Source organism: Ceratotherium simum, chromosome 26, assembly GCF_057802395.1.
Source record: "Ceratotherium simum simum isolate JZ-2026a chromosome 26, ASM5780239v1, whole genome shotgun sequence".
Taxonomy (NCBI): Eukaryota; Metazoa; Chordata; class Mammalia; order Perissodactyla; family Rhinocerotidae; genus Ceratotherium; species Ceratotherium simum.
Window position 1 is genome coordinate 27,376,452 of NC_141925.1, and position 25,592 is coordinate 27,402,043.

Consider the following 25,592-nt stretch of genomic DNA (forward strand, 5'->3'; position numbering starts at 1 on the left):
AAAAACTCGTTATTTCACCTCATATTTGAAGAATATTTTTTGCTGGCTAGTGAATTCTAGGTGTTTTTGTTTTTTGTTTTTATTAAAGCACATTTAGGATGCTGTTCCATGTCTTCTGACTTGCATTATTACCGAAAAGAAGTTACTCAATTCTTATCTTTGTTCTTCTGATGTAATGTGTCCCTTTCCTCTGGATGCTTTAAGATTTTCTCTTTGTCACTGGTTTTCAGTAATTTGATTATCATGTACCTTGGTGTTGTTTTCCTTGTTTTTATCTTGCTTGGGGTACAATGAGCCACTTGGATCTATGTATTTATAGCTTTTATTAAATTTGGAAAATTTTAGCCATTACTTATTCAAATTATTTTTCTGCCTAGCTTGCTCACCACACACACACACTCAGGTATTAAAATCGAGCATATGTAGGATTGCTTGATATTATCTTAGAGGTCACTGAGCTCTATTTGTTTTAGTCATTTTTCTTTCTGTGCTTCAGTTTCTATTGCTATGTTTTCAAATTCACTTTTCTTTTTTCTATAGTACCTAATCTTGTGTTAAGCCCATCAAGCAACTTTTTGATATTAAATATATATTTTTCAGCTCTAGAATTTCATTTGGTTTTTTAAATAGTTTTCCTTCCTTTCCTTATTGTGTTCATATTTTCCTTTAAGTTCTTAAGCATACTTATAATAGCTATATGAAAGACTCTGTCTCCTAATTACATCATTCTTATTATTTCTGCTTCTGTTTCTATGGACACTGTGAATGTTACATTGTAGAACTTCTGGATTTTATTGTTGTCCTTTAAGAGTGTTGAAGTTTGTTTGTTAGGCAGATAAATCGAGAATTAGCTTTATCCATTTGATGATTTTTTTGTGTGTGTGTGTGAGGAGGACTAGCCTGGAGCTAACATCCGCTGCCCATCCTCCCCTTTTTTCTTGAGGAAGACTGGCCCTGGGCTAACATCCATGCCCATCTTCCTCTACTTTATATGGGATGCTGCCACAGCATGGCTTGACAAGCGGTGTGTCGGTGCACGCCTGGGATCCGAACCCTGGGCCACCGCAGTGGAGCGCATGCACTTAAGCACCATGCCACCGGGCTGGCCGCCCATTTGATGATTTTTAAAGCTTTGTGAGGACAGTAGAATGGCCTCTATTCTAATGCTAGTTCAGTCCTACTACTAAGGTGCAATCTACCTGGGGTTTCTACCATAGTCCCAGGTGTTCTCTCCACTCAGGCTTATCAGAACTTGAGTACCTCCCAGTGCTTTCTTACCTCTAAAAACTGTTCAACTTATAGCTCTCCACGAACTGTTCTTTGCCTGGCCACATGGAATTTTATCTTATGTATGCACATCTTAGTTATCAATCAGTAACTCAATGAAATCCCTATAAAGATGTTCTCAGCTCTTTATCTACATAGTTTTCTCTTTTCAGTTCTCTGCCTGACAAATTCCAGCTACCTAAGCCTCACTGAGCTCTGATCTCTGTCTCCTCAACTCAGTGAGATGACTGTGCTCTGCTTTGGTGTCTTTTTCCTTTACAGTGGTACAGAAAATGCCTCCAGGCAGAAAGCTGGGCAATTGTAGGGCTCACCTCATTTGTTTCTCTTCTCACGTGGATCACAGTCCTGCACTGGCCGTTGTCCAGTTATTGAAAACAGTTAATTCATATATTTTGTCTGGTTTTCTATTTGCTAAACAGCAGGGGTGCAAGTCTGGTCTTAACTCAGAAGCGAAAATTCCTCAGCTTTCTTTTTAATGAGTATTTTTTCATTGCATTCAGAATTTTAGGTAGACAGTTATTTTCTTTTAGCATATCAAAGATTATACCAATGGTTGTAACTTTTATCATTTCTTTTGAGAAGTCATCTGTTTTTCCTCTGAAAATAATGTGTGTGTGTGTGTGTGTGAAGGAGAGGGGAACTGGCTTCTTTTAATATTTTGTCTTTGGTTTTTAGAAATGGAATTATGATTGCCTATGTGTGGCTTTCTTTGTACATAACCTACTTGGAGTTTCTAGGACTTCCTGAATCTGTGGCTAAATGTCTTTATCAGTTTTGGAAAATTCTCAGCCAATATTATATCCACCCCATTCTTTATCTCCTTTCCTTTTCAGACTTCAATTACATGTTTGACTCTTCACCATGTTCTGTGTATCTCTCAAGCTCTTTTCTCTATTTTTCATTCTTTCTTCTCTTCATACTTGAGTAGGATATTTTCTACTAACCTAATTAACAGTTCACTAATTTCTTTTGCTGTGTCTAATCTGCTTTAAGCACATCTATCAAGTGCATTTCATTTTTAGTTTGGTTCCAGAATTAATATTTTATTCTGTTTTTAAAATAAATTCTAGTTCTTCCCTGATGAATTTCTCTCTAGTCATTCATTTTCTTGAACATTTATCATAAGTGTTTCAATGTTTGTTTTATATAATTCCAATACTGGATCATCTATGTTTTTATTGTCTGTTTTTTCTCTTGATTTTTCTTAATTTGGCCCTGTCACTTGGCATGTTTGGCAATTTTTGATTAAATGCCAGATATTATATCTGAAAAATTGTAGCTCTATATGTTATTCTCGCCCCTCAGAGAGATTTTAATTTTCATCTGACAGGCAGTTAGTACAGATGTACATCACCTTTTGCTAATAAATAATTGAGGTAATTTGAAGATGAATTTGATTCTCTGAAGGCTTTTGGTTTGCCCTTAGTCTTAATGCATATAGTCTGTCAAGAGCTTCAACTGAAACCCAGAGTGTTTATCAGTGCCTGTTTTCCTTGGTAGGTTCTAAACTCTAGTTTTCATTCTGCTGGCATGATGAGATTCCTGAGTATTCTCCTTCACTGCATAGTCACTTAGCTGCTGCTTGGTTTCTTTTCTTTGCCTTTCACCCTGTGGAGCTTCAAATGAGGCAAATGCCTTTAGGAGGAAAATGAAGCAGAATTATGAGGTTTCCTTTCCTTTAGATTTTAGTCCCTCAGGTCCTGGCTGTCTTGGTAGCACTGAAACCTGATTATTTTCTCTCTATGCCTGTGATACTCCCAAAATCTCTGAGATATTACTTTCTTTTTGGCCTTTTGGTCCAATGCCACTTGGAAATCAGCTAATGTTTCAAAAAGAAAGGCAGCATAGAATTTCAGGTTTGCATCAATGCCTTTCTCTTCTTTCTGGGTTCTTGGCACTATTCTTGAGTTCTTAACTTTGATTCCATTTTTTTTTTAAATTAGCTAATACAAGTCTTGGAGTATCTTTTTTAGAAAAAGTAAAAAATCCATTTATTTTTTTCACCTATTTCATTAGGAAAATATTTTTCTTTTACTTTCATACATATTAACAACCTAACTGAATGTACAAGCCCTTGATGAAACCATTTTATCCTCTCAGTTTATTGGTTCATTTTTCTTCTGTGATCTAGTGTTACATACACTCCTGAAGCCAACCTTCATTTGTTTTTTCTCTGTTGATAACTTGAAATTTTTTTATCCTAAAAATTAAAAGAATTATCAGCATATGTGTCAATCAAATCTCTTTTCATTAATAACTCTGTAACAAAGTAAATCCTTTATTTTTTTTAAGGCAGCATGTTATTCTTTTTGTAGCTATACTCTATATATTTATTGCTTTGAAATAAAGTAAATACAGGACATTTTTCTCATGTTGTAAAGTATTAAGCCAATATTAAAAATATTTGTTGTACAACATTCATATAATATATATCTAAAAAGTAGAAGTTCCCCTAATACTGATTTTCCAGAGTTAGTCAGGTAACAGATAGCATTCCAATTACATTCTCTTCTGTTATAGTTTGTATATATGGATACCACAAATAAAGTTTTCTTCTTCAAAAATGGTATCACACATGTTATTTTGCAATTTGCTTTTTCCACTTTATAATATAGTTTGGACATCTTTCCAAGTTAGCAAATTTTTCTAGTTATTTATTGCTGCATAACAAATTACCCCAAAAGTAAATGGCTTAAAACACCAATTTACTACACCTCTTCTAGTCTGTGGGTCAGGAATTCAGACAGGGAACTGTAGGGATGGCTTGTCTCTGTCCTACAATATCTGAGACTCTACCTGGGAAGACTCTTACAGCAGGGGCTAGAATAATGGGACTGGCCAGACATTTCCCTCTCTCTGTCTCTCTCTGCCTTCCTTCCTGCCTCTCTCCCTTCACACAGCCTTGCCACACAGCTAGCTGGGGCTGCTTCACAGCATGGTGGCTTCAGGGTAATTAGACTTCTTATATGGTGACTCAGGGCTCTTGTATTCCAAGGGACAGGAAACGAAAATTTCCAGTTTCTTAAGTCCTAGGCCTGGAAACTGGCACAAAATAACTTCTTTATTCTATTAAAGCAGTAACAGATCCTGTCTAGATTTAAGGCTAGGGAGATGTAGATCCCAACTCTTAAAGAGAGAAAATTTGCAGCTATATTTAACTCATCATAGTTAAAAATTCATCTTTGTTCAAAAATTATTTACATTCTTCCAACATGAAAAATACCCAGAAATATCCAAGAGCCTCAAAAAGTTTCATCTCCTTGTGGCACCAGGCTCAGGCTTGAGGTCCTGGATCTGTTCATCTAAAGCAGGTTCAGATGTGGATGGGTCTCCCTGGGTGAAGTTCTTCTCAATATGAAGATCTGCGAACTAAAGAGACAAATTACCTTCTCCTTCCTCTCCCCTAAACACCCACCATACACCCGTGAAGCAGAGATATAATAACTGCAGTAGACACCCCATTCAATATGGGAGGACATGGGAGGTAGCTCCTGTAGCAGTCCCTGGTCCATAGCAATTCTGAAATCCAGTTGGGAACATAGCATCAGTTCCTTAATTAGGGCCTCGTCCTACTTCTTGGGAATGATTGTCTGTGGCTCTTGGCTTCACCCTTTTGGGCTCTTGGTTCCACTCTCTGAGTCATTCTCCCTCTCCCATAAGAAATGGTCTGTGTTTGGGCCGGCCCTGTGGCTTAGTGGTTAAGTGCACGTGCTCCGCTGCTGGTGGCCCAGGTTCGGATCCCAGGCGCGCACCGATGCACCGCTTCTCCAGCCATGCTGAGGCCGCGTCCCACATACAGCAACTAGAAGGATGTGCAGGTATGACATACAACTATCTACTGGGGCTTTGGGGGGAAAAAATAAATAAATAAAATCTTTAGAAATGGTCTGTGTTTGCTGCCTGTTTATTGTCCCCAGAGGATTGGGGATCCAAAGTCCTCCTTTCATTTTGTCCCGTCTCTGTCCCTTTCAGTCCCAAGCCAGTATACTTTCTTTAAAGACATTGAGGGCTTCCTGTGATTCAAACTATAATCCATCCATTAGACAAAAGTCACACTTACGAATCTCTTTAAGAATACACCCTCCTCTATCTTCAACCCCCAGTGAGGCTACTGGAGGACCATGTCTCTAAGATTCTTAGAAGCTCTTTTAGGTATGCCCTTAAATATGGGCAAGGTCTTAACAAAGGATCCTACAATCCCATCCTTAACTTAATCTTTATCCAGAGACAACATTTTACTGCTCTGGATTTGAAAGTTTTGCCTGGATATATCAGAATGAGAAAGAGTTATCCTTTCTAACACAGCAAGTCCTGGTTCTCTCTATTTCCTCTAAATTCTATTCAAAAAATGAAATAGTTTCTTTTTAACTCATCTCTGCTTGTCCTTTATCAGAGGCATCTAGAAAAACTCAGTTGGCATTTTCTACGTTCTACTTGGAAATCTCCCTAGTCAGATCCATGAGTTCATTGGTAGCCGTCCCATTGGTCACGTTATTACAGGCAACAGTTTTGCTAATTGTCCTACCAGCACATGACTCAGGTGCTCTCTTCTCCAGCTTCTAATAACAGTTTTCTTGGTGTCCTTCAAGTCCTCTTCAAGCTCCCTGAGGTCCTTGAAGCTTTTGCTAAGGCACTTCTATCTTTCGCCCATTGTTCAATCCTAAAGCGAATGTTTGAAGTTTTTGTTACAGTGGCACTCTACTTCCAGATACCAAATTTTGTTCTGGTTATCTGTTGCTGCCTAACAAACCACTCTAAAACCTCTTGCCACAAAATAGAGAGTGTGCGTCGTAAAGAATCCAATGCATTCTATAGTCTGTATTTTGGTGTAATACATGAAAAAGTTTACCCTCCAGCATATACTTACCTGAATGCTTTTTCTTTTTCTGTCTATTTCTGTTCAGAATGCAACAGATCCCTTCATCATACTCTACCCTTGGCTGTCTCAGGCACTGGAAGTAGATGTATTTATTGAAGGTAAAACGAAAGAAGGAAGGACAGGGGAAGGGAAGAGGTAGACGCAGGAAAGACTTTGGCCATGTTAGAAAACGACTACCACGTGATAAGGCAGTGATTGTCCAGATGTCTGGTTTGTGTAACTCTGAGTCCCAAAGCTAGAGGTAGGGGGTAGAATAGGGTCAATCCTCACTCCTAGCTGTTTCCTGGAGGGCTGAATTCTGGGTTGGAGAGACTACTTATGACAAATCCAGCTACAAATGTATGATAAAGACAAGACCTTCCCACTCATTTTGTTCTGTGTTGGTTTTAGCTTCCATTCTGATAATTGGTACAAGATTTTCTTTGGCATTTTAATAAGAAGAAGGAGCTGGCACATTTTGACTCTAAATGAATATATATTGAACAAATGAATAAAAGTTGGAGCAAGGGTATCAGGGCCTGTGAACCAGCAACCCCTTAATCTGGAAGTCTCAAAAGGGTCCTAGCTGGTGAAGACCAGGAAACTGCATTTGGCGTGCTCATCAAAATCTGCCACTGGCTTCTCTAGTTCTTGAGGTTTGTTGAGCTTAGTATCCTGGGGCAAAAGATCCTTGACTTTTTTCCCAAGGTAATGTCTTGGATATGTGTTAACTACTCACTAATAATGACAACAGCCAATCTTTGCCGGAAGTTACTTTACACCTGGAACTGAGTTAACCGAGCAAACTGCTATTTCATGTCATCGCATTTCATCTTCACAGCAACCTTATGGAGTAGATACTGTAATTATCCCCATTTTACAGATGAGGACGGTGAGATTTAGAGAGAATAAACAGCTTGCCCTAATTCACACAGGCAGTAAGTGCGGGCAGAGAACTTCTGCCGGATGTGTCCCACTCTGGTTAAATAGTGACCCCTACATTCTACCAGGAACTCCATGTGTGTATATAGGCTTGCGAAAGGGCTTTGGTGACCTGGTTGCTATCCAGAAAGTGGCAAAACCACTGTATACAGAAATGTATTGTTAGAAGATGCAGCTTTCATCCAAATGGAGAGATCAGAGGGAAAGAGCATACTGAGACCCCATCAACTCTATTAGTTCCTCTTCCCATGACCCTTCATGGAAACTCCTGGAAATGCCTTCCATCACATCTCTGAACTGGGCTGGATCAAGAAGATAATTTGGGAAGTAGGGCTGGTACAAGGAAAGATAGTGATAATACAGAGTAGCAAATGCTAAATGCCAAAGGAGTGATACCACAACGAGTGCTACAAGGACTCAGAGGAGCCACACCCAGGCTGCAAGCCAGGAGGTGAGGCGAGGAGGGGCCCCTGAGTAACTTGTGCTGCTGGCTGGCAGCGCCAATGCCCACATTCCCTTGGCAGCGGCGCCAGCCAGCAGAGAGGTGATTGCTGAGCTGTTTGGACCAGAGGCTTATGGCGGTATTAGTTGTTTTGTTCCTGATCAGTGTGAGAATTTTTATATGTATCTTTTCTTTGATTCTGGGAATTGGAAGCATCTGAGCTGGTGAGCAGTCTTTCTGCTACCTAGGGGGGGCAAGAAACTGGGGACCGTGGAAAGGAGGGTGCTGTAAGGAAAGACTAGCCTACTCCAGCCAGGTGGGTTGTTCCTTCTCCCTTGGCACACCCTTGGGAGGAGCAGGAAGGGACTGGCAGGTGTCTGACTCCGTCTGTGGGACAGTCTGAGACCCACCTTGGTGTTTTGATTTTTTTTTTCTTGACAACATAAACCTCCATCGCACTGTGTAACCTGTCAGCTTCTGGGCACACGAGAAGTAGACAGGTGGGGACCAGGAAAGGGGACTGGAGGCTCTAAGCTAACGTGTTGCCCTTGGGGCATAGGGCAGAGGAGGAAAGGGGTCTGGGTACGGACGTGGCAGAGGGCAGTGCCTGGGCAGGTTGCAGATAGTCTTCGAGATTTCTAGCTCACACCTGTGTCCAAGCACCCTCTCCCTCTCATCAAATCCTTTCTATGACCTTGGAAAGAGAAGTGGGAGCCAAACCACGTGTTCTCAGGCCCCAGGGGAGCGGGATCAGAGGTTGGCGGGCTATGACCAGAGACGTGCCTCCCTAGATGGTGCTAAAGGTGGGCGCGCCGAAGCTTCCTCCTCCTCTAGTTTCCGGCGCCGGACCCTCAACTCCGCGCGCCGCCCTCTCCCTGGGCGCGGACGCAGGTGTGGTTGTGGCCCAAGGGTGTGGGCACTGGAGATGAAGTAGTTAAGGTGGGGGGCGCTTGGGTGAGTTGTCCAATACGGAGGAACAGCAGTTTGCCGGAGTTAACGTGGGCAGCTTCTTTGGGAAGGGAAGGAAGGAGGACCGTCTGCCAAGCTCCAGCTCGCCCCCCGCGTGTGCCTGTGTGTGCAGTGCGTGTGTATGCGAGTGTGAGTGCGCGCGCGCCGAGGCGTTCCTCAGGTTGCGCTGCCTGGAAACCGAGGGAGCCATTGGAGAGGCGAAGGGGTGGGGGTGGGGTCTCCCAGACCCTCGGAGCAGCCGGGGTGCGGGCGGCCGTGGCGAGCCCTGAACCTCGGCTCCTGACGCGGGCGAAGGCGGAGCGGGGACGGCGCCGCGGGCGGCCTCAAGGCCCCGGGGGGCCCGCCGGGGAGGAGCTGGGGAGGAGGCCGGAGCTGCATGGAGTTTCTAGGGCGCGCAACTCCGGCGGGGCCTCGGCCACTGGGCTCCGGGGCGCAGCGAGGCAGCCGCGCACATGGGCTGAGCCCGCGCGCCGGGGCTCTGCACGGCCAGCGGGAGCGGGAGGGGTAGAGGAGCGCGCCGTGCCGGGGGTGCTGGGCACACGTCCCCAGACGGGAGCAGAGGACAAGGACAGGGAGGAACGCGCCCAGATCGCGCTCCGAGCCGACGAGGGGCTCGCGCCGGCCCCGGCGCGCGCTTGGGGAGCGGCCCCGGGGCGCCGTGGGAGCCGGCGGCAGCGAGGATGCCGGCGCGGGGACGCGGCTGCCGGCTGGGGGTGTGAGCGTGAGGCTGAGCGCTGCCCGCCGGCGCCACCATCCGCGCCGCCCCCTCCCTGCCGGCCTCGGAGGAAGCCCCCCGCGCCGCGCGGAGGCGCCTTGGAACCCGGGCTTCGGGGCAGCGGGCCCGCGCGGCCGGCCCCGGCCCAGCGAGAGGTGAGTGCCGCCGCCCGCTCGCTCCCTCTCCTCGCCTCCTCCCTCCGTCCTCGCCCCACTCCACGGCGCCCAAACCCCGGGGCTGTCTGGGGCCCCTGTCTCCGGAGTGGGCGGGCGGCCGGCCGACAACGCCTCCCGTACCTGTTGGCACTGGCAGAGGTCACCCGGCGGGCTGGGGGCCCCCCGAGCCACCTTGCCCTCCCTTAGGGTGGATCCTGGCTGCCCGCCCGGGGGCGTGGGGCTGGGGAAGGGCCGCGGGTGTCCCACTCGGATGTCCCGGAACTGTGCGGGCTGCCGGCTGGGAGCCGCTCGCCGAGTCCCCGGCGCTGGTGGCCGCGGGCGCCCGGGCGGTGGAAGGGAGGGGAGGGGAGTGGGAGCCGCACCGCAGCCCAGGTGGGAAGGCAGGGCGGCTTCCAGGTCTTCGGGAAGCCGAGAGTCATGGCGATCCGGAGAGGCGGGAGGCAGGATTCCCTCCACCTCCAGCCCTCCGGGGCGCACGCTCCTGGCCGCCACCCGCCGGGGTCCGCGGGCCGTGGGGAGCGCGGGATAAGCGGGGAGGCCTCCGGCAGCCAGCCTGGGACCCGGCTGCTGCTCAGCTGGCCCGGGGGCCCCAAGCAGCAAGATGGTCCGGCGCGAGGGCAGGGGCGGGCTCCCGCTCTCCCGGGCAGTCTGGGTTCACACGGGTGCCCCAGCCTCCCCGGACTGGCGCGACGGGGAGTGAACTTCCTCAGACTTGGCCTGAGGGCGCCTAGGCAGCAGCAGGTAGTTCTGGGCCGGCCTCGGGGCTAGGGCGAGCGGAGGACGCCTCACACCCACGGGATGGTGGTGCTGAGCCTGGATGGAGGGCTACGTTTTGCCTCCTAGGCGCCAGCCACGTGCGCCCTCCGCCCCCACCCCCAGCATCGTTTCCCACCGCTGTTTTTTTTTTTGAGGTGTGTGTGAGGAAAGCCCCTTCCTTGCCTTAGGTGTTGCGAGGCCCTTAACCCCGGTGAAATGCCTGCAGTTCCTTGGGTGCCAAGACTGGGGCGCCCTCCCCAGGCCCTGAGCCGGTTTTTTTTTTGGCAGAAAAGGAGACTTTCTGGGCTCAGAGAAGAGCAGCTCAGTGCTGACTGTGTGTGGCTGTGTTGGGTCGAGTCCCCTAAGTCTGAAGTGCGAATAATAACTACGTTCTAGAGTGAATAAGAGCAGCCTCGGTGACACAGTTGAGATGACCTTCCCTAGGAGGAATGGGTAGATTTCTGCCCTCTGTATGTCCAGACACACACAGCACTTGCGCAAATATGAAAACTCATAACTCTTAGGATTTCCGTGTTCTGCTTCTTGAACTGCTGACTTTCAGTCGAAAAGATAAACTCTTCTTCAATTCAGGCATCGGAGCTTTGGAAAGGGTTTTAAAGCCACTTGGTGTGAAATTTTCTTGAGGCTACAGCAAGCCGTGTTTTTTATCGAAGCCTGACTCCAGCTCTCCTGCTTGGCTTGGTGGTGGTGTTTATTTCATTTTTGTGGGATGGGAGGAAGTGTTGGGGGGAGAAGAAGGAACTGTTGGTGGGGTGCAGACTTTATTTGCTACCTGTTTATATGAGGCTTTGACTGAAAGGTACATGGCAACTTAGACCTGCCCTGTGCTTGCAGCCCTGCTGTGAACCCAGCTTAGGATTCATTCCCCTCTCTAGAAGCTGCATAGCTTTGCCAGGTCCTTAGGCAGTGTTGGTGGCCCCCATGAATGCCCCGTGGATGCCCCTCGGCTGCATTTCCCCAGCCTGCTCCGGGGGAAGCCCAGCACAGTGGCCCCCCCTTTCTGAGTTCACTGCAGGCGTGTGGGTTTTTCATGGCACTAGCGGCCTGAAGAAGGGCTATGTTTACTGAGAAACTGGTCTGCGATACTGAAGTTGGTTACTGGATGTAGCCAAGTGGAGTAATGAAAACAAAACTCTCTAGAAACCCAATCCTTTGGATATTTTATTGGAGGAGCGTTAAATCCTCTTAGAATTGTTCACCAAGATCACCTTTCTCTGAACTCTGAATGTAACTAGTGCCAGTAATCAGGCCTTCAGTGAGCGTGCAGAATACCGGCCTTTTAGAAAGAAAATAATTTAAGTCAGCTGCTTCAGTTGAGAAACTGACGGGCAAGACTTGATGGAGACACATGACTCCCTTTCCTCTCTAAGGGGTGGGGGTGGAGATTGGGGTGAGATGGGGGTGCGTGTGTGACAGCTGCTTTGTTGAGTTTAACATTGATCTGTGCGAGTCCTCTGATCAGTGCTTAAGTATTGGGCAGGGTAGGGCTCCACTCTAGAAATTTCTTTTCTGTAGCAAGTGGCCTTGGGAAGGACAGTGTGCTCCTGGGTCACCAGCCCCGGGGAGAGGTGTCTGTGCGCTGGCACTTGAGCCGGTCACTGTGTCTGCAGTCCTGGCTTTGCAGCCCGCCCCAGGACTCGAGCACGTGCAGCGCTCATTGGGTGGCAGGATGGGGCCCTAGTTCTTATACTGGGAGGAATTCTGGCTCTGATAGACATTAGACTTTTAAGGTCTTTGGAGACTCTCTTAATTCAGATTTCTGAGACCCTGCTTGGTGCCAGACACTTTCACACATTTGAGCTCATGTAATTCTCGTTTTTCGTATTTGGAAACCGATGCTAAGGGAGGTTAAGTAACTTTCCTGAGGCTGCATATCTTGTGGGGAAGAGGCAGGGTTATGGTTTGATTCTAAAGGTCGGGGTTCCTGATGCTGAGTTCAGGGCTCTTTCCACACTGCTGCTTAGGATCTGAAGAGTGTTTTAGTAACCTTTGACCTTCAGTGCTTTGTTTAGAGTCAGACCCTAGTGGGTGCCCCGTCTATGTGGGCTGAGTAAATCTAGGTCAGCGTCTCATTGCTCATTCCTGATTAGGAAACGGGCACAGGAGGAGCTGTGCCTTGTGTGGTGGGTCAGGGGAGGGTGCCCTGACCCCCATGTGTGCCCACATGGAGCCATGCGAGGGCTGAGCCATGAGATTGGTTTGATTATTGGCTGCTGCTGCTTTGCACGTTCCCTATCTGTGCCACATTCATATGGGGTGGGTGGTATCTTTGCCCTTCACTTGAGGCTTAAACTGATGTAGTCAGAGTGTCTGAAATGTCCTTTCAAGATGGAGAACCATTAGGCGGTGCAACCAGCAATAGTCTCTGATGCTTGTTAAAACAGTGTGTGTCCTGCCTCTCAAGCAATGAAACCATCCTTTAAGATGGACAGAGCATTAGCTGATCTTTCGGTTGCTCAATTTGAGGGTAATTCTGAATGTGTTTAGAAAGGAGGAAAATGAAAACACAGTTGTTGCATCCAATCTGGGGTTTTCAAAGTGAATTATGTTTTTAATCGTTTAACATCTAACAAAAATGTATTCAGTGCCTGTTAATGTGGTACAGATATAGAGATGAATATGACACAGAGCCTGTCATCAAAAAATTCACAGATTAGTGGGGAAGGCAGACCACGTGTTAGGGCTACACTTTTGTGAGCAGAGACGGAAGGTAGCTAGCCTAGGATGGAAGTGGTGTCTGAGCTGAGTTTAAAAGATTATTATGAAGTGGTCAGCCTTAAATGGGTATTTCCAATGCAGAGGAAATAAGATGAGCACAGGGTGAGAGATTAAAAAAAACACCTGGAAAATAGGAGGAAGCAGCTGGTAGTTTGGAGTTCCTAGAGCTTAAATGTTAAGTCAGGGAGTAACAAGAGAAGAGGCTGGAATGATGGATGGAGGCCTCTTGATTGGGACCAGGGGCTCAGCATTTCTCTGTTAGGGGCTGGGCGGCATGGTCAGATTTGAGTTTTAGGTAAGTCTTTTTGGGGACTCTGTGGGGAATGGATTTGGCAGTGAGATGACCAGAGGCGTGGATACCAGTGAGGCAGCTAGCGCTGAAGCCATGGTGGGGAGGATAGAGGAGAAGGGGTGGATTCGGCAAACATTTAGGAGAATGCAGGCAACAGAAACCAACTCTGGCTAACAAGAAAAGCAAATAAAGGGAATGTATTAGAAGTATAGATGGGAACTCACAGAGCTGAGAGCCAGGCCTAGAGCAGAGAGAAATTAGGCAGTCGAGGGGATCTTGGTCGCAGGAATTGCCTTACTCTTTCTCTCAGGTGATGCTATGGAAGTAAATGATCCCCAACCTTTTCCAGCATCAGCATCAGCATCATCGTTATTGTATTATTCTGCTACATTCAAAGTGCTCAGAGGAAATGTCCAATTAGCATAGCCCTGGGTCTTCGTGTCTAGGAGTAATTTTCTGAAAAGTTATCAGAATGGGGAGAGGTAGTTTTCTGAAAGGAAACTGGAATGATCTTGCTCAAACCGTGACATAGATATTGGGCATGTCGTCTATAGGAGGGAAAGTTGGCTGGACTTATTGATGAATTGAATGAGGAGTGGGAGACAGGGAAGGGTGTAGTGTGACCACTGGGTTTCTGGTTTAGGTAACAGGGTGGATGAGCAAAATGAAAGTCTGGCCAAGACTGAATAACTCGCTCGTTTTCCCACTGGCAGGGCTGTGGGCAGCTCTCCGTGACCAGGCTGCAGGAGAAGGTGACAACCTATTTTAAAAAGTCTCATTAAGGGGCTGTGCTGCTGTGAAGAAAGTCTGTTTAAGTAGGTTACTTTATCTCATGCCCCACAAATCTGGGTACTTTGAAAACATTTCATTCATGCAAACCAGTATGTATTGAGCATCTCTGGTTTAGGTGGGGAAGATGGGGAATTAGACAGATAGAGGTGGTACTCTCATATTCTAGTGGCATAAGACATAATAAAAAAAATTAAAATAGAAAATAAAATTAGGTGATATAATTGAGACAGATGCAGGGGCTCCTTCAGATTGGGTGGTTAAGAAAGTTCTCATTAAGGAGCCATATTTAAGTTGGGTAAGTTGGGGCCAGAGCTGGAGAAGAACTTCCAGGCAGCAGCCAGTGCAAAGGTCCTGAGGTAGGAACAAGTGGGGTGCATTAGAGGAACAGGAAGGAGGCTGTTGTGGCAGGAGATGAGTTTAGAGAAACAGGGGCTAGTTGATGCGGGGGCTTGGGGGTCGTCCTGTGGCATTTGGGTTTGATACTGAGTTCGATGGGAGCCACTGGAGAGTTTTAAATGGGAGAGTGACATGATTTAATTTATGTTTTCAAAAGATCACCCTGGCAGCTGTGCATTTGGTACACACTACGTTGGTATAAAAAAGTGAGTCTTTATCCATTAGAGTGTAAACTGAAATGTAGTGTTTAAGAGTAACAGATGGAGAGAAAATGCTTTGGTGACTTTAATTTAGTGCTCTCTAATGTACCAATTAAATGTGAGTATGGACAAAACTGCATTTCTAGTATGATTTCAGTTTTATTTAAAAATACGTTATAGAAGAATGATGGAATGACGTGGACTAAAGATGTTAACACTGCTCGTCCAAAGGTGTTGGTGTTATGGATGATTTTCATTTTTTTGAAAATGAGCACACATTTCTTTTATAATCAGAAAAAGATCATTTTAAAATGTAGACACTGATGACCACAAACGTCTTGAATGAGGTATTGTGAGACTATATCTATTGACCACTTTTTTTCCTGCCATTTTATTTCTGGAAATTTTAATGTCAAAAACCCATGGTCCTGATTGGGACAGAAGACGGGATGCTTATTTTGCACCAGCTGTCTAATGGATGGCTCTTTGTTTTATGCTTAAAAAATATTTTTAGTTATGAAAACAAACATTCTTTTTTTTAAAAAGAAATTAAAGCAATATAGAAATGTTAGATAAAAAATGAAAGTACCTTTGTACACTCTCATTCCTTAGACCATTAACATCTCAGTACATGTATTAGATTTTTTTCCTATGCATTTCAAATATATACATCTATATTATGTTGAAGGACTTTGGAATATTGCCATAACAAGTTACCCGCTCTCAATTACTCTCCAAAAGTCGTTCCTCTAGAACTTGAAACCTAGATGACATCTTTCCTCCTTGAAACAAAATCATTAGGAAACTTGAACACATAACTTAGCTAGGAGAAACTGCATCTTGCCTTTTTAGTATTCAGAGTGTTCACTGAAAGCATCCTTTATACTTATAAAGAATAAAGCAATTAAATATTCATTAAAAGTTCATCTCCGAGCATTAAACATTATTGCTCCAGTATTGGAGCCCAAAAGTTGGTATCATGATTATAAATCACTTACACTGTTTCATTAACAAAAGTTAGCCCCTATGAAAACTTAGAAGTGCAAATCAAGGAGCTTAGCTAATTATTTTGGTGACATAGTTATTACAACAGAATATTATCCTTTGAAAATTGGAGAAGAAAAACATTCAATGAAGTGTTACATGGAGCCCCTGATGTGTCTGGGAAGAGCTGTCACCCACGTGGTCTCACCGTGCAGACTGGGTTGGGGGCTGAAGTGTCAGGAATGAAGGGCCGCAGACTCAGTGTTAATGTCACTGAACAGTGTCGCATTGGAGTTTCATTATGTGATTCAGCAGAATTACGACCTTTCTCATCATTGCTTTAACTAAACACATCCTTTCTTGGTGAAGAGAAGAGCAAATGTGTGCTTAGAAGGGAATGATTGTAAAGTAACACAGAGCCGTGGAGTTGAAGAGGGGGCAGGGAACTTGGTTATCTCATCTTAGAGATGGGGAAAAATGAGGACCAGAGAGAGTAACAGGCATGCACTCTGTCAAACAGAGTCGATTTCCCCGCCCCAGCGCCTCTTCCCTACACTCAGCAGTGGCTGTGTTGTGAGAAAATGAATTTATTTTGGTAAACCCAAGAATTAGGAAAGCATTCTGAACCTGATGAAAAATGGGAGGGTTTTTGAGCTGTTCATTCATTCTGTAAAGTGTAATCTGCTTGTGTACTGATAACAGGCCTAATTACTGTGTAAACATTTTTATCGCCTGGTAAGGAACCCTCAAACATCTGTACTGCACATTGATGTAGCGTCTCAGCCTCCAGCATTCCTACTGCTTGTTCTTAAAACCAGTTGCTCCGTTATTTCATCTGGTCTATGGTTGATGATTTGTTTTATACACAGACACGGAAACACACATTCCAAAACCAGCAGGAAGTGACAAGTAATAATAGCAAACTTGCATAGTACTTACTATGTGTCATCAACTCTCTGCTTATTAGTATTTCCCCCATTTTACGGATGAAGCAATGAAGATGCAGAGAGATTTGGTAACTTGCCCAGGTCCCAGGTTAGTCCGTGGTGGATGGGCATCACCACCACCATCCTCTCAATCCAGAGGCGTGTGACTCACCAGCTAAAACCTCCACCTTCCCTTGCCTCTCAAAGGCAAGCAAACTTTCTGCAAGAAAGATTGGAATCTGGCTTTGTGAGATCCATTTAACTAGTTAAATCACTTTTTGTTTGGGCAAACTCACGGATGTAGAGCTGTGCAGGGTTCCCTGTGGGGATGGCGTTTTCAAGTCTGTTTTGTGGCTTGCCCCAGTCCACTCCCTTCTTGAGTCACTTGGTGGTAGCAGGTCGAGGACAGATCATCTGCCCTCAGCTGAGGCTGGTGGTTCTCTTTTCACTCCAAGACCCAACCCTCAGGCTACTTGCATGGACACTAACCTGCTTCTGAGCCCTGGTAGGTTTAGGTACTGCGGTCTTCCAGCTTGGCTAATAAGTTATCCTAACAAATACCAAAGTTCTCAACTTCTCACACCCAAAGAGATAAACTCGTCTCTCAAAAATCCAGAAGCGCAGAATCTGTGGATCCCTCAACAGGCAGTAGGCATCAGGAAAGAATCACATAATTAAAAAGGAGGGGAAAATCAATGCAGGTAGATACTGTCAGTGGTCCTCAGTCAGAGATCTTAGTTAGCCTTAAATCATTAGTTACGATGCACGCTCACTCAGAATCTTGCACACCAGAAGGGACCGAAGCCAAGGAGCGTTTGCCATGGACTCTTCGGGCTCCCTCAGTTTTAGCTTCTGGCGCAGGGAGTCCATGTGCTTGGAGATCCCTGCATGAAAGGTGTTGCTGTGGAAGAAAGTTCTGGCTTCTGATTTGGAACGCTGCAGTTGCCATGAAAGAGAGAGAGTGAGCCAGTGCTGACAGGTAGCTTTGCTGGGAGTGGCCACCTCCTGCAGGAGCTTGGAGGCTCAGACAACGGTAAACGCGAGAGGCAGGTACCAACCCACCATCAGCTAGAACTCCAGCGGGCGGGTGACCTTGCTGTGGTCTTGGGAAAGGTGATACAGACCTGTCCAGAGGTCATCCAGCCAGCCCTGGATTTGCCTTTTAGAACCTGAAGTGGCGAATTTAGTTCAGTGTTTCTCCAACTTTGCTGCACATTAGGGAGCCTTAAAAAAGTCCCAGTGCCCCGTCACATCCCAGACCAGTGATGTTTGGATCTTAGTCGGGGGGTGTGACCCAGCCCCCTAGGTGATTCCCCTGTGCAGCCAACGTTGAGAACCAGGGCTCTAGGACAGCTTTTCTCAAACTGGGTGCCTGCACATCACCTGGGGATCTTGTTCAAATGCAAAATCCTGATGCCTGGGTCTGGAGCAGTGCTAGAGCCTGCATTTCTAGCAAGCTACTGCTGCTTCAGGAGGGCTGCACAGGGAGGGCAAGGCCTAGTTTGGAGAATTGTGTTCCTGACTTAGCGTCCCATGGGGGGCTTCTGGAACCATTGCCTTTTTATGAAATTAAGGCATCTTTGGTTCATTCAGTGTAAGGTTGGAAAACAGGGAGCCTGGACCCCCTACCCCCCTTTACATTCTTATAAAGAGTAGAGCAATTAACTATTCATTAAAAGTTCATCTCGGAACATTTAAACATTATTGCTCTAGTTTAGAACCCAAAAGTTGGTGTCATGATTGCAAATCACTTTTAACCATGGATCCAGTGCATTCTCCTGTGCCTGGTCAGCATTTATAGAGTCAGGATCAGAGGCTCAGAGAGCTGGAAGGGACCTTAGGAATTCTCTAGTCTAAACCACTCATCTTTGGAGAGGAGGAAACTGAGACCCAGAGGGATCTGGCCAGAGTCACAGATCATCAGGCCAGAGCTGCTGTGGACTGGAGACCAGGAGGAAGGACATGGCAGGATGAGGCCTGGCGGGGAGGCACCCCCCATGCTGCTCCCAGTGCAGAGGAATCACGAGACAGACATCCAGAAAGACTGCAGATTTAGTCACGTTAAAGGCACCTGTGAATTGAGAGACGTTACTGTTAATTATACCTGTGATTTTCCATCCCTCCCTCCAGCCACCCCACCAACTTTAGTTAACTACGCAGAAGCTTGACAAAGTTCTTCGCTTCTGCGGTTGGAGTTGACACCTTGACAGATGTTCAACAGCCCGTTCCCAGGTGGGATGCTGATGCAGGCTGCCCTACTTCATGCAAAATTACATCTAGCATTTTCACCCCAAATATTTTCCTCCTGTCGCCGGAACAAATAAAGAACATTCTCGACATATAGGTTTCTTGATGTCGTGGTGAATATGTTAAACCTGTTGTAAGAATAGTTCATAATTGATGTTCCTGGCATTTATCACCCAGCCGTGATGTGTTCAGCGTGTGATGACTAATAAATTATATTTTGTTGGATCCTTTTTTTCTGCTTTTTCAACCCAAGGCACCTGTTTCAGCATATCAGTGTTGACACGGACGGTTTCCCACCTATTTCTTTATGCTTTGTAAGCTGACTTGACAGGAAGACAATGGGTGTGAGACTCGGACTGAAATGGACGTTGCTTTCTCAGGGTACTTTGCCCTAGAAGATCAAATCTTTAAACTGATAATGAGACGAATTAGGGGCACAGGAACGTTAGCATAAAGATTGCGGCAGTATAATTATAGCTAATGGTTATATAAGTACTCCTTTCTAAGTACCTCACGTATGTTAACTCTTTCAATCCTTTCAACAACCCCTTGAGGTAGATTCCATTATTGATGAGGATACCAAACCACAGAGAAGTTAAGCTCCAAGTCACACAGCTAATGAGTAGTGAAGCTTGACTGGTGACTCTAGAAGCCATGCTCTTAAGCCACTTGGCTGTACGGCCTCTGTAATTTTGATTGCCTAGGATGTGCCAGGAGCTGCAGAGAACTTCCACAGAATGTTTTCACACAGACTCCGACTCTGACGTTCCTCTCTTGGAGAACCCTTTTACCTCTGCGTGGATGCTTCCTCCCTCACACCACTGGAGTTGGTCCTGCTGATGCTGGCCGTGTCCTATTGCCCCGAGTCTTTGCTTTTCTAGCTCTCTGTAGATGTGTCCACTGATGGGCCCACATGTGGGCAAACCCTAGGTCATAAACACAGAAGAGAATCCATAGCCAACTGGTAGGGTTGGAATGTCAGTTGGGGCAACTCTGTGTACAGTAAGGCCCAGGTCTCTGTATTGCATTTACAGACTTCACCACCTTCCCATGTTGGCCATGCACTGGACTCATTTTGACCTTCATCCTCCTTCAGTGGCTACCCATTGACCTGTGTTGTCCTAGGCTCCCAGGACTGTGGCTCTGCTGTGCTTTGAGCCTGGTGGTCTCTGCCTCATTCTTGCCGGATTGTTCATATTGATTGATCATATTCCCCCAATATGAGCCTTTAGTTGGGGTTCTGCACCTGGTGGACAGAGAGAACCCCTTGAGTTCTCCCTCACTTCAGGCTTGGCTCTCTGGACTGGATTTCCTGGGTCTGGTCCTTGCCTGAATTGTGCCATGATTTCTTTGCCCTTGGTCATGGGCTGGGGCTGCCTGATGGTTCATTTCCCCCAGCCCATGCCCGCTGCCTTGGTCATCAGCTTGGCCCACTTGGCTTTCCCTCTCTTCCTACTTGCCTGGTGTTGCTGCCTGATTTTCACTCTACAGTCTGTTCCTTTAGGAATTGGCAAACTTTTTCTGTAAAGGGGCAGTTAGTAGATATTTCAGGCTTTGCAGGTCATGTGGTTCCTGCTGCAATTACTCAACTCTGCTGTTGTGGCTGGAAAGCAACCAGGGACAAGATGTAAATGAATGAGTGTGGCTGTGTTGCAATAAAACTTTATTTACAAAAACAAAAGGTGGACCTGGCCTTGGTGGCCTAGTGGTTAAGTTCGGCACGTTCTGCTTTGGCGGCCCAGGTTTGGTTCCCGGGTGTGGACCTACACCACTCCTCTGTCCATGGCCATACTGTGGTGGGGGCTCACATACAAAATAGAGGAAGATTGGTGATGGATGTTAGCTCAGGGCGAATCTTCCTCAGCAAAAAACAAAAACAAAAACAAAAAGCGTGGACCAGATTTTGGCCCATGGCCTGTAGTTTGCTGACACCTGCAAACACAGGTGTTCTATTCACTGCCTCTTTCTGACTTCCATCCTGCAATGACAGTGTCTCTTTAGAGGTCATCAGCATGCCTAGTCTAGAACCCTGGACTACGATTTCTATTCTGAATTCCCTAGAACCTTGTACTCATTGACCTGCCTGACCTATTGCTGGATTCACTTTGCAACCTTAACCTTGAATAAAATCAACCATTCACTTTTTCAAGTTCTGTCAGCTAAATTGATTTCATTAAGAATTTATGTTGTTCAATGACAGCTGGGTCCCAAATTCTTTTTACTAATCCTTCTGTTGAACTCTTGGCTGATTTCTTGTCTGGTTCACTATGGCTGTATTCCTGGATCTCTTCTACAATTCTTAATTTCTTACTCCTCTCCCCCACATTCATTCTCAGCAGATGACCTTCCCTCCTACTTTGAGAGACTGAGGGCACGAATTCCATCATCTCTCTTTTCTTGACCTCAACATTCTCCATCCTTCTTCCTTCGAAATTTCTCCTTTCTTTCTGTTTCAAAGGAAGAAGTATCCTTACTCTTTCACAAGGAAAACTTGGCTATTCCATTAATCTCATCAGTTTTGATTTCTCCTCAGCTCAAATCTCCTTCCTTTAGCTCATAAACATTGCTTTGTTTGCATTGTTTGCTCATTCCCCAAAACTTTGCTTGACCTCGCTGCCTCCCCAGGCTGCCATCCTATTTCACTCCCTCTCTTTATTGCAAAGCTTCTGAAAAGGAGGGTCTGCCCCTGTCGCTCTCACTTTTTCACTTATTCTTGTCTTGTACATGAACCCTTTGCTGTTGGCCAGCCCTACTGTTGGTCTCCTATTATATTGTCTTATATGCTTTGTATATTGTGAACTTGCTTTTTTAAAGATCACTGACATCCTCATTTTAAAATCTAAGGATGTCGACTCATTTCTCACGCTCGGCAACATTTAACATTGTTGAGCACCCCGTTCCTCAGGTAACTCCCCCGAATCAACCCTCCTGGCTTTTTTCTGACCTCTTAGCTTTTTGTATTAGTTGCTAGGCTCACTGTAACAAAACACCACAGACTGGGTAGATTAAACAATAGAAATTTATTTTCTCTCAGCTCCTGAGGCTGGAAGTCCAAGATCTAGGTGTCAGCAGGATGGGTCAGAAGGCTGAGGGCCGTGAGGGAAGGATCTATTCCAGGTCTCTTTTCTTGGCTTGTAGAGGGCCATCTTCTCTGTGTCTTCACATGGTTTTCCTTTGTGTGTGTCTGTGTCCAAATTTCTTCTTCTTATAAGGACATCAGTCACACTGGATTAGGGCCCATCTGAATGACCTCGTTTTAACCTAATCACCTCTTTAAGGCATATCTCCAAATATGGTCACATTCTGAGGTTAGAACTTCAACATATGAACTTTGGGGGAGACACAATTCATCCATAACACGTTTCTATCTCCATTTCCCTTTAGCACGCCTCAAAGGTAGATGTTCCCAAAGTCCATGCCTTGGCTTCTTTCTTTTTGTGTTCTTTCTAGTTTCTCTCTTTGAACAATCTTCTTTCCCTCCATGCTTTATCTCTTGTAACATCAAATCTTATCAGGCGTTAAGTGTAAACTGTCCCACAGGCACTGCAAACTCACGGTGGCCCAACAGAATGGACCATTTCCTCCCCAATACACAGTGTGTTCTCCCACCTGGCCTGAAACCCCCAGCCCCACAGACACTCAGAATAAGAAGCTTGTTGTCATTTCTGGCCCTCTCTCCCCACCCACATGTGGTTGATCAGTGTGTCAGTTCCGTTGTTTGGCACCAACATTCTGGCCCCATTGCCACTGCTGCTGTTCTGGCCTGGACTTGAGCCAGCTCCCCACCCGCTGAAAAAATAAGGTGAGTAATGCCATTCTGGTCTTCCAGAAACTTCCAGTTGCATCTCTCTGAGATTAAAATTTTGACTGCTTAGTGACTTTCCTTTCGCTTCTTTGGGCCTTGACCACTGCCACCTCTGCCATCTTCAAGTTCCTCCAGGTGACAGACCTCTGTGTCTTTGCTCGTGCTGCTTCTGCAGCTTAGAAGCTCCTTGTCATTCAAAGGCAAGGTTAAATCTGACCTTGCCTGTGAAGTGTTCCTTGATCCCCAGAGTTGAATCTAATTTCTCCTTCCTCTGTTTGTATAATACTTACCTATACATGTGCTCTAATTCTTATTGGCTCGTGCTAGGTATCGCATTTAGAATTACAGAGTCCTCCTGGAAAAGTAAAATGAAAGGGATTTTAGAAGGCATCCCTTCCAATGAGGAAATAGACCTTCCACGAGCTAACTTGCAATTGGGTCTCTTCTTCCTCTTCTAAATTATAAGCTCTTTTAAGGGGCTTGGTGGCGTGCGTGTGTGTGTGTATGTGTGTGTGTGTTTTCTCTACAGCTCTTGACACAGTGCTTTGCCTTAAGACATGTTTAAAGATGTTTCTGAAGTTTAATTGGAGGACAGTACTGTGGGGAACTAGCTGTGCCTTTGGCCCTCAGTGATCTTAAGAGTTGTACATCAGTGTGGGAAGGACAAGCCTGTGTTGGTTTGCAAGGTGGTTGTCTCTGCAGTCGTCTTTGCCTTCCATCACTTGCTCTGTGATTACTCACTCTAGTGCAAAATGGAGATCATAGTTCAGACACTTCTCCCACCGGGGAGGTGGCAGGTAGGGGAGGAATGGAAGTTGAGTTAAATGAACTACTTCTTACAGTACCTTGAATTTTTTGGAGAAGAAGCAGGAAAGGAAACTGACTAATATCAAGGTGTTTCTTAAAGGGACCCGTTAGGTAAATCTGAACAGACAAATAAGGGAGTAATTGTTTGCAGTGAAATCAAATGATTCACTGTAGGGTCCTCTTAAATAGGAACTCCCCTCATGAATCTGAGTGAAGTTTCCAGATCATTAGGTAATTGGCAGAGGGAGGTGAGAGCAGAGAAAATCAACTGTGTGACCAGCAATAAAAAGCACAATCAGAAATAACAGCGAGCAGATCAGATATTATGATGCAAATCACTGGGAAGGAGAGTTTGATCTACTGCACAAAGTAAAATGTTTTCCTGAAAGGATGTGGTGGTTTAACATTCTTTTTCCTGCCTTTCCAATGCATGCACGAACCTTCACGTTTCCCTCTTCTCCAGGAAGCTCTTTGGATCCTGCATTTACCACGACTGGCAAGCAGCTGGTGCCTCCTGGAGGGAGCATTAAGCCCTTTACCCTGGAGGGGCTGGAAGTAATGCCTCCCTCTTTCTTCCTTTCCTCTGGCTCAGGGCTTCTTGTTGTGTCTGTGGAGGTGGACACTCTCTAGACCAGGCCTGTCTGTGTGCCACAAAGGCCCCTCTTGTGGTCACAGCTGTGTCCCTGGGCTTACCACCTGGCCATCCCATTCTGCCAGATGCTGGCTCTCATCAGACCTCTGGGGGAGCCAGCCAGGCAGAGTGAACAGAGTTGCTGGAACAGTTGTAGATCCAGTGAGCCTTCATTTAGAACTGTTGGGGATAAACTCCCCTGTGGGATGCTGGGTGTTCAGACTCCCTGACGCACAGGGCTTTCTGGAGGAGAAATCTGCTGCCATCTGGTCATTGCTTCCTCGCGTGTAAATGTTAAGCACAAAAGTAAAGATTTGTGGTCAAACTTTTAAAAATAAGCAAATAGAAGAAAATAAAATTTACTCTTAATCCCACGAACCCAGAGAAAACCATGGCTCACAGTTTGGGGATAAAATCTCGCAGAGTTTGTGTTTGTGTGTACCCACCGGTGGGTGTTGCGTGCATTTACGCAGTATTCCTCTATTTATTAGAAGGGGTTGTGATGTGAATACTCTTGCGTGACCTGCTTTTAAACTGAATATATTGTGGATGTCTCTCCTGTTGTTACATTTGCTCCTACCTCATCATTTTAATGAATGCATTCTATTCCACAAATGGGTGTGCTATGTGTTATTTTTGACTTTACTATTGAAAAATATTGCACATCCATAAGTATTTTTCTAAGGATAAATTCTTAGGAATGGACTGATCAGATCAAGAATTTGGGTTCCTTTCCTCAAGATTTTTCCCATTCCGTTTTTTGATAGCCAAAATGGTTTTGCATTGTTGTTTTATCCTGGATTTCTGAGATTGTAAGCACGCACGCACATTTTTTTTCGTGTACTTATTGACCATTTGATTTTTTCCTTTTGTGAATTGTGTATTGATGTTTTATGTCTATTGTTCTATTGAGGTGTTCTTTTTTAAAAAATGAATTGCAAGAACTCCAGAAGAAAGGAGAGGACCCGTTATTTTTTAACATACTGTTTTTAAAAAATATTTAATCAAATGTTTTATTCTTCCCTTTTAAATATTTAAGTTTTGGAGTCATGCTTAGAAAATGCTTCCTCATCCCCAAGATTACATAAATATTTACCTATAGATTTAAAATTTTTCTTCTAAATTAAAAAAAAAATTTTTTTATTAATGTAGTGTATTGCCCATAGCTTAAAAGTTGAATTGTATTAAACAGCTTCTAACACCAAGTGACAGTCTCTTGCCATCCTGGGGTGGTGTGCTGTGGGTCAAGGATCCAAGGAGCTTGGGTGCAGGAATTCTGTCATCAGGCCAGGGATGGGGGCTGAGGACCCCCCGGTTCTGTGCACAGATTGGCCCCTACGGACCTTGGTTGTGCAGCAGGCACCTCACCCCAGCCGTGCTCTGGGCCTGGTGTGCCCTCTCGTTATTTCTGCCAAGGCTGACCTGCTGGCTCCTGGGACACAGGGCACAGGAACACTGTGCTGGCTCCAGGCTAGGGATGGAGCTCTGTCTGTCTGCCCCTGACCCGGGCCCCCTGTGGCACCAACACTGCCAGTGTGTGCCTTTCAGGGTTCTGGCTCCAACTGGCTGGCTCCTTCCTAGTATAGACCCATGGCAGGCACAGAATTTGTCCTACCCCTCAGTCTGCT

The 25,592-nt window shown here is 45.7% G+C and overlaps 1 protein-coding gene across 4 annotated transcripts in view; it reads left to right on the forward strand.

Annotated features, from left to right (window-relative positions):
• The first annotated feature begins 8,368 nt into the window (after window positions 1-8,368).
• Window positions 8,369-25,592, forward strand: part of CALN1 (calneuron 1) — a 399,176-nt gene continuing 381,952 nt past the window's right edge. For 2 of the 4 annotated variants that reach the window (XM_087417409.1, XM_087417411.1), the window contains exon 1: window positions 8,578-8,627. In XM_087417409.1, the coding sequence (XP_087273535.1) occupies window positions 8,620-8,627 (8 nt within the window). In that variant the 5' untranslated portion in view covers window positions 8,578-8,619. Of the gene's footprint in view, window positions 8,421-8,577; window positions 8,628-9,030; window positions 9,369-25,592 lie in introns of those variants that run through there. The other 2 variants (XM_087417410.1, XM_087417412.1) reach the window with 2 other exon arrangements.